Genomic DNA, 9,317 nt, shown 5'->3' on the forward strand with positions numbered 1-9,317 from the left:
GCACTAACCATCATGCCACGGGTAGCTTTACAATATACTCAGGAAATAAATAATGAATAAGTAAATAGATACATACATAAAAAAATTTAAAATAAATAGATGATTAAATAAATAAATAAATACAAAATAAATAAACAAATAAATAAATAAATAAATAAATAAATAAATAAATAAATAATAAATAAATAATTAAATAAATAACTAAATATAAGTCATAAATAAATAAATAATAAGTTTTTAAACATTGAACATTAACTAAACGAATAGTGAAATAAATAAATAACTTTAAAAACAAATTAAAACAAATTAATTAAATAAATAAGTAATAAATAAATAAACAAACATAAATAATAATTTTACAAATTAACAAATACTGGAAGAGTTTGGATACTACACATTTTTTTAAATAAATATATAGATAAATAGATAAACAAATAATTATCAAATTACAAATAAATATTAATATGTAATATATATATATGTATTATGTATACGTACATTTTTTTTTTTATATATATTTATTAACTAGCCAGGTTTGCTATCAATACGTGCGTTTTGTTCGCATTTCATATATAGTAAAGTGAGAAATTCCCAACAAAACGATCCGCAGTGGCCAGATTTTTGTATTTAAAAATTGGTACAACTGAAAGAAGATCTGTCAAAATAATAATAAAAAAAAACACACAAATAAGAAGAAAGTTTTGTGAAAATCAAAAGTCAAAATTAACTTAACAAGAAAAACTAACTAAAACTAATAAAATGGATAATTTTCAAGAAGAAATGGTAAGAAAACATCTGGAAATTTATATTCTATAAAAAAAATTAATTTAACAATTGCAGCTTTTGCGTGAATTGATCGAGTCCAGTGCCAGCGGGAATGAGTCTGAAGAAGAAATGGTAAGAAAACATCTGAAAATTGAGATTCTATAAAATAAAGTTCATTTAACAATTGCAGCTTTTGCGTGAATTGATCGAGTCCAGTGCCAGCGGGAATGAGTTCATACTAGGAATGTTTTTTGAAGAGCATACTAGTCTCGAAGACTCAACAGAAGACAAAAAACATGCCACTGTAGATTCCTTTATAATGACCATTGAGTCTTTCAGTGAAGAAGATTTCAAATCCCACTTCAGATTGCGGCGTTCAACAATAGAGCGTCTGATAAGTAAGCTTTGCTATTCTTTATTCCATTGAGATTTAACTAAATCATTATTTTTTTTCAGCATCTTATTCTCAGCATTATTTGTCTCTTCACGCAGTAAATAGAGGAGGACGCATTAAAATAGGGTGCAGAAAAGAAGTGTTTATGTACATTTGGTACATCAGCAACACTGTGACCTTTCGACAATTAGCAAACCTTTTCGGTGTAACAAAGTCCTCCTCATGGGTTGTAGTGAATCGAGTTTGCAAGTGGCTGGTATCCAAAGGACAGGACTACATAAAATGGCCTCAAGGAAATGCTGTTACCGAAAACTGCAGAAAATTTGAAGAAAAAAAAAGAATACCTGGTGTTCTGGGTGCAATAGACTGCACCCACATAACAATCGTAGCTCCAAAGATCGACAAAGTGTGCTACTACAACCGCAAGCATAAGTTTACAATTATCTTGCAAGCTGTCGTCGATGCAGATAAAAAATTCATTGACATCAATTGTGGTGAGCCAGGATCTCTACACGATAGTAGAGTTCTCAGGCGTTCTCAGTTATTCAAAAAGGCTTTGAGCCACACCAACCAACTATTTCCGGCAAATTCTTTTATTTTGGGTGATTCAGCGTATGCCGCTTCAAACTGGCTAGTGCCACCATACAAAGACAATGGCAGATTAACAGAACAACAAAGAACGTTTAATTATGTTCATTCTGCTACAAGAATTGTTGTAGAACATGCCTTCGGCTTGTTGAAAGGAAGGTTTAGACGACTTCTTAAGTTCACTGAACAACGAGATATTCGTTCGGTAACAAATCTCGTTGTCAGTGCATGCATTCTGCACAATTTATGTATCGCGATGGGCGACACATACAACGACGAAGGAATTAGCCAAGAAGAAGAAACCGACACAATAGATGCAGCTGAATCAACCTCGAACCCAACAACAAATCGTCGTCAAATATTGTTCGAATACTTACGTGAACATAACATCATCTAAATAAATAAAAACATATACACATAACATTTTACTTATTTTTTTTTTTATTCAAAATTTCTTTCAACAATTCCAATTTGAGCTTTCTTGATTCTTGTTTTTGTTTTTCTACTTCCATGTATTCTGCCCACTTTCTGTTCTTGTCCTCTCTGTCCTTTTGCTTTTCTTCGATTTTCATTTTGAAATACAAAGATCGAGAAATCTTTCGCCTTTTGGATGCAGCGGCAGTGGAGGTCGATGGAACATCGTCAGTGGCAGTGGTCTCTAGCATGTCATCATAGTTTGCATCTGATGGTTGGGTAGTATTGTCCTCTGAAGTTTCACTTGAGTTCTAAAAGATTTAAACAAATATGCATAAATATGTATATGGACAAAGTTAACAAAAACCAAAAGATAACTTACTCCAATTGCGGCTGCTCCATACGTGACGTTGTGGACGTTTGTCACAATGGGCTTGCTTCCAAAAAGCTCGTCCATTTTTTCCATAAACGGAGCAACACATGGTGCTGCTCCAGTGCGTTTGTTGTTATCTATGGCATATTTATACGCACGCACTAGTGTTTGGATTTTTACCTCTAAATGGGTGCTGGTCGTATCGGAGTCCTGAAGCAGAAAGTAATTTTATGTATGTAGGTAGGTATAGGTACTCCAAATACTTACAGCATAGCCAGCGGATAGCATGTCTTCTAAAAGATGTTTATATCCAGTTTTTTTTTTGCGGCTATGCTGGAACTCATCAGCTCTGGCAGCATAAAAATCCAGAAGGGCTTCTGTGGACTCCTTCGTCCAGTTCTTTTTGTTTCTAAAGAATATTTAATTATTTAATCATGTAGTTTATAAGCTAAAATTAGTTTTTTATTTACCTTTTTCCTGTTTTCTTTGTGTTTTCCATTTCACACTTGACTTGGCGGTCGATTTCAAAGTTTTAACCAAACAAATTTGACATAAAATACAAACTTCAAGAAGGGGGTTTGTTCGTAGACTACTACATTAACATGTGGTGTTGAAGCGAGCTTGAAGATCGCCTCAATTCTTTATATACCTGAATCGAGTTGAAATGAGCTTAATTTGACTCGATTCCCGTCGGAGTTCGGATTCGAGTCAAAATTTGTGGAAAAAAACCTGTGTGGAGGAGTTGGTTTTACAGATAATGCGTTATGGTCTGTTTATTTGCATGTTTGTGTACAAAAAATATAGTTTTGTTTTAATCAAATTAAAAAAAAGTGAAATTTTTGCACATGGAGTAGGTAGCATATTCTTATATGGTGCTGAAATATTCAGTTTTTCATTGTTTACCACGAATCAAATTATCTCACTTGCACTTCTTAAGAAACATCGAAACACCATTTGCATTTTAGAAAGTGTTGTCAAACTTAATCATTTTTAAATCTTCTTGTGCGGTGGAAACATCAAAAAGATTTATCTAATCTAAACTGAGATAAACCTTTGGTGGAAACATAGCAAAACTTAATTATCTTTTCTGAGAATGACGACGAGGTATACTCTTGAAACCTTGCAAAGCAATGTAAAATACAACAACAAATAAACAACATGTAAGTTTTTTTTTTAAATTAGACAAATTGTATAAAATAATAAATACAATTTTTGTTCATAATGTTAAATAAATATCTTTTCTTTTGTTTTCTCTTGCAAAATAAGCCCAGTTAGTCCATTTTCACTAACAAAACTAAATAATATCAACAGTAATAGATTGATTTTTTCCCCAATGGAAAACACACATGATTCCAACTATGCACAACTACTCTTAAAACACAGCCATCGAGATACAAATGCAATATCAATCGTACCAACATTTGAAAACGAAATCACATAAGATCCATTCGAGACTCGTATAAATGTCAAAAACCTATCCATAGTGAGATTCTACACGAACTTTTATCGGTGTTATTCTCACTATGGATATTGTTTTTGTTATTCGTGTAAAATCCTACTTCACTATGGATAGATTTCCCAACAAAACACTTGTAATTCATTGTCGGAAGAATTGCATGCTATGTTATATCTCTCATAAAGCCTTGAAAGTCTTAACGATATAAGTTCAATATTACAAATTTGGTGCAGTTCTTCTGTCGAAAAATGTCCCGAAAGATTCAACATCAATTTCAAGACTTTATTTTGAATGATTTGTAACCTACGAACGTGACTTATAGCACATCTGCCCCATGCTGGAGAACCGTAAAATATTATTGCTTGAAATACAGCTTTGTATATCAACAACTTATTTTTTATGCTCAATTTAGATTTACGGTTGATGAAAGCGTATAAAACTTTTATTGTGATATTAACTTTTTTCACTATTTCCTGTACATGTAATCCAAAAGTAAGGGTTTTATCGAGGTATACCCCAAGATATTTTGCACTTGTTTGCCAGCCTGTACTCATTCCGCAAATAACTAGGTTATTACTTGGTAAAAAACAGGCTTTTCTTTTTCGAGTGAAAAAGACAGCCTGAGTTTTTGAAGCATTTATTTTTATTTTCCAAGCATTGCAGTAGCTTTGTATTTCATATAATGCAGATTGCAAGTTAGCTTCTATGAAGAAGCCAACTGAATCAGAAGAAAAGATACAGGTATCATCGGCAAAAATTGCTTTTTCACAGTTTGGGAAGGAGGGGAAATCATAAGTGAAAATATTGTATAAGATTGGACCAAGCACAGAGCCTTGAGGTACACCTGCATTTACATCAAAAGCATCAGAAAGGTTATTGTTTACAGTAACTCTAAATGTCCTGTTTCTCAAAAATGCTTGTACAATCTTTATGAGATACTTTGGAAAGTTTAGAATCAAAAGCTTATGTAGCAAAGCGTCGTGCCAAACGGTGTCAAACGCCTTTTCAATGTCAAGGAACACCGTACCTGTGCTTTTTCCTTCATTGAAATTTTTCTTAATATGATTGGTTATTCTATGTACTTGGTGAACTGAATTGTGGAAGGCGCGAAATCCAAATTGTTCTAGTGGAAGTATATCGTATCTCTCAACATGTGTTGTTATTTTTTTTTTAATTACTTGTTCAAAACATTTACTTAATGAGCTAAGTAAACTGATCGGTCTGTAATTGCAAGGCATATCTGCAGATTTGCCTGGTTTTAAGAGTGGAATAATTTTAGCTAATTTCCAACTAACCGGAAAATAATGTAACTTAAAACAGGAGTTAAATAAGTACTGAATGTATTTAATTCCTGCTGCTGGAAGATACAAATTCTTAAGATTGTCAAAACCTGCTGTTTTTCTGTTTCTAAGAGACGAGATAATAGTTTTAATATCATCTAAAGAGACCACATCATCTGGAGAGTCAACATCTGAAAGATCTAAAGAATTAATGGAATTATTTACTAAAGTCTCATTAATGTTATTTGTGGTTCTATTGTCTGAATGATTGTTAGAAAAACTTTGTGCAAGTGCGTTTCCTTTTTCAAAATTAGACAGAGCAATTGTATTTCCTATTTTTAAAGCAGGAACAAATGAATTTTTCTTTTTTATTATTTTTATAATGTTCCAAAATGGCTTACTTCCAGTTTTTAAACTTTGAAGTTTTTGATTCCAAGTTCTGTTTCTGAAAGCGAGAATTTGATCTTTAATCAACGAGTTGAGAAACTTAATCTGCGAGATATAATACGGATCTCTAGTTCTTATCCACCTTCTACGATTGATGTTACGAATCTTGATAATTTGGACAATGTTTGAAGGTAGGTTATTACCTGTATCACATCGTACTTGTTTTTTTGGAATTGCTTTATTAGCGCTTTCGAGGATAGCAGTTGTAAAATTTGAAACATCCCTATCTATCTGTTGAACATTAAGTTCATCCAAATGAATGTTATTCATTATTCTTAACCTTGATCGCATTTCTCTTTTATATATAGACCAATTTGCATTTTTCAGATCTAAATAATAATTTCTTTGTTGTAAAGGTGAAACCAGAGTACGGATTAAAACTGGTAAATGGTTTGAGCCTAGTTCTTTAATAACAACGGGTTGAGTAAACAGATTTGGGATGTTTGTTAGGAAAATATCCAAAGTAGATGGGTTTGCCCTACTATTACTAGGATAATATGTTGGCTCGGGTGGATAAAGTACATTGAACGAATACCTTGAGTTTATATTTTCAAGTATATTGCCCCACGCATTGGCTTTAGTACAGCCCCATCTCTGATTTCTGCAATTGAAATCTCCACCAACTAAAAATAACTCATTTGAACTAATAACCTTCCTAAGATCATTGTTAAAGTTGAAACGTTTTTCGTTTGAAGTTGCACCACCCGGAAAATAAACAGAAATAATGTTTAAAGCTGAACCATTTGAAAAAGGTATTTTTATCCCAATATTTTCAATAATTTTAGTATTTAAAATAGGAATAAGTTCGTGACGAATTGTTTTTTTCACAAACACGGCAACACCACCTCCCATACGCTCTTTTCTATCTAAACGATAACAAATATAATCATGATTACCTAAACCTAATCTCTCATTAGGAGAGAGCCAAGTTTCGGAAACTAGGCCTACATCTACATTATGCCTTCTGAGAAAGGCAACAAATTCTATTGTTTTATATCGAATGCTTTGAGCATTCCAACATATTATATTCATGGATGTATGATTCATGGTGTTTGTTTATATAAATATTTAATTGCTAATTGTGCAATAGTATTAAATTGTTCTGCTTTTGTATTACAATTGCTTAACAGTGTTATCATCTCCACCGTAAGTTGGTTTATCTCTTCTAAGGAAAACAGATCACTCGAGCTGTTGCCACCAGTCTTTGTATTGTTTGCCCACGTATGAGAGACGGGTACAGAAATAGGTTTTGATGTTGTTGGAACTCTTCTATTTGTCGGGAGTGGAGGGAAGTCCATTTCGTTTGGTAAAAACGATTGATGCACTTTCTCAACTGTATGCATTTGAAAGCTCTTGCGGCTGCTCATGCAAGACGGGTCGGTCGATTTGTGTGTTGCATTACAATTTGCACATTTTATGTTTATTGACTTGCACTTACCAGTTTCGTGATTTTCAGAACAAATCGCGCAATGAGTTTTGATAAAGCAATTCTTTTCACCGTGGCCAAACATTTGGCAGTTGTGACATTGCGTAAATCTATGTTTTGGCTGTCGACTGAAGTCCCATTTTACTTGTGTTTTAAAAACAGATTTAATGTTCTTTTTTAAATCTACGAGTCTTGTTGAGCCAGTTTCAAGAAACACTACATATAAAATGTCAAGCAAATTATTATATTGTTTTTTAATCAATTTTACATTAACACACTTTAAACCAATTCTTATAAGTTCGGTTTTTAAAGCTTCTGTAGGCATTTCGTCCAAACCAAACAAAACAAATTTCAATGACCTCGCTGAAGGAAGGTCATGAGTAAAAAATTGCCAAGATTTTGATTTTAATGATACACACACTTTTTGGTGATCTTCAATATTGTTGCACATTATTTTAATGCCAATTGACATTTTCTTAACAAAGTAATCAATAACTTGGATTTCATTTAATAAGGAATGTACATTTTCACAAGTTTTTTGCAGTACGCAAATACACATTCAATGTTATTATCATTTTGGGTATCAGGGAGACATTGTAAGGGTGTGAAACGCCCGAACCTTAGGTCATCCGGACCCATTTTTCGATTTATGCTATTGTTGAGAGACAAGCGAATGTCTTCAACATTAGAGGGAGATCTTTTCCGCTTATGAATTTTGGATTTGTAATATTTACGCACAGAAGGAAAGTCCGATCAGTTCGATGAGCTGAATTGTACTGCGTTATTTGTTTTTTTTTTTTTTTTTTATAATAGCATTTTAAAAAAGGTGAACATTTTGGTTAACCCTAAATATTTTACGAACCAAAAACGCTAGACGCTTGAATTAAATTGTATATAATATATTGTAACGTGATACCAAGAAAGTAGGTTCTTTGAAAAAAAAATCCATTTAACGGTTTTTTTAATAAATCAAAAAAACAGAAAAAAAAATTGTCACCTCCAAAATTTTACGACTAAAATATGATTTCATCTCCAAAACAATTTTGTGCAACGAAGAATAATGTTTTTGACATCTGATAAAATTTTGAGAAAAATCGAATTGACAGTTTTTCTTAAAAAAAATAAAAACCTAAACAAAATTAATAAAAGTGGGTAAAAATTGATTTTCGACTCAAATATTTTTTCAAAAATTTAAGATATTTTCTTTAATTTACTTTTAGTTGACAGTTTTTTAAAAAAAAATTAAAAACCAAAAAAAAAATTAACAAAAGTTGGTAAAAAATGATACTGAATGTTGAAAACAATATTTTTTGAAAGATAAAAGAAGTTAAAATTTTGAAAACAATATTTCTTATAAGATTAAATACATTTGAAGCCATGATCTTAAGGTTTGAAAAGATATTTTTTTGTCGAAATTAAATTTTTACCAACTTTGAGCAATGTTTTTTTTTCTGGTTTTTATAAAAAAACTGTCAATTTGATTTTTCGCAAAATTACACCAGATATTAAAAACGTTATTGATTATATGTAAACCCAAGATTTTTGGCAGAATCGATGGACTGTATAGCACAGTTGTTTAAATATATCTCTGGAGAGTATTATAGTTCTAGAGATGACTAAGCATTTAGTTTTTTTTCGGATTTAAACAAACATCGCTTTTACGGGACCACATAACACCTGTATTCAAATCCTCGTTGACTTCATACGCAGCACACCATTCTCAAGCATGCCTTATTAAAAACTGTTGTGTAATTGAACGTCGTCTGTATACATGTGCACAGAAAAGTTCAATGGACATGCCAGGAGAACATTGATCTACCGGTTAAGTAGGAGAGAATAATCTTAACAGATGTAAAAGAGAGATGAAATTGACATTTAAGTTTTTCACAAAGTATAAGATGGTTGACGGTATCAACCTTTGAAAAGTCAAGAAGCGTTAATATGGTCACTTTGTCATTATCTGACTCATTTCTGATATTTTTAGCTACATCTATTAAAGCTGTAGTACAGCTGTGCTTAGGGCAAAAGCATGATTGATTGATACACATCAATTTATTACTTGTGAGAAAACTTCGTATTTGGTTATTTAGCAGTTCCTCCAAAACCTTCGAAAGAAAGGTAAATATGGCTATAGGCGATTTTTGGGAACTGATATTATCTTCGATTGCTTCCAA

At 32.1% G+C, this 9,317-nt stretch overlaps 1 protein-coding gene across 1 annotated transcript; it reads left to right on the plus strand.

Annotated features, from left to right (window-relative positions):
- The first annotated feature begins 547 nt into the window (after window positions 1-547).
- On the plus strand, window positions 548-2,175 carry LOC129953523 (putative nuclease HARBI1). The gene is made up of 4 exons (XM_056066767.1): window positions 548-783; window positions 841-897; window positions 956-1,163; window positions 1,222-2,175. The coding sequence occupies exons 1-4, from the start codon at window positions 760-762 to the stop codon at window positions 2,142-2,144; spliced, it is 1,212 nt and encodes a 403-aa protein (XP_055922742.1). The 5' UTR covers window positions 548-759; the 3' UTR covers window positions 2,145-2,175.
- Window positions 2,176-9,317: the final 7,142 nt, after the last annotated feature.

Source organism: Eupeodes corollae, unplaced genomic scaffold (genome assembly GCF_945859685.1).
Source record: "Eupeodes corollae unplaced genomic scaffold, idEupCoro1.1 scaffold_689, whole genome shotgun sequence".
NCBI lineage: Eukaryota > Metazoa > Arthropoda > Insecta > Diptera > Syrphidae > Eupeodes > Eupeodes corollae.

Bases quoted from the DNA above. Each gene is read 5' to 3' on its own strand.
- LOC129953523 (XM_056066767.1), top strand. From the start codon at position 760: ATGGATAATTTTCAAGAAGAAATG. The intron at 784-840 runs GTAAGAAAACAT...TAACAATTGCAG, and splicing joins ATAATTTTCAAGAAGAAATG to CTTTTGCGTGAATTGATCGA. The intron at 898-955 runs GTAAGAAAACAT...TAACAATTGCAG, and splicing joins ATGAGTCTGAAGAAGAAATG to CTTTTGCGTGAATTGATCGA.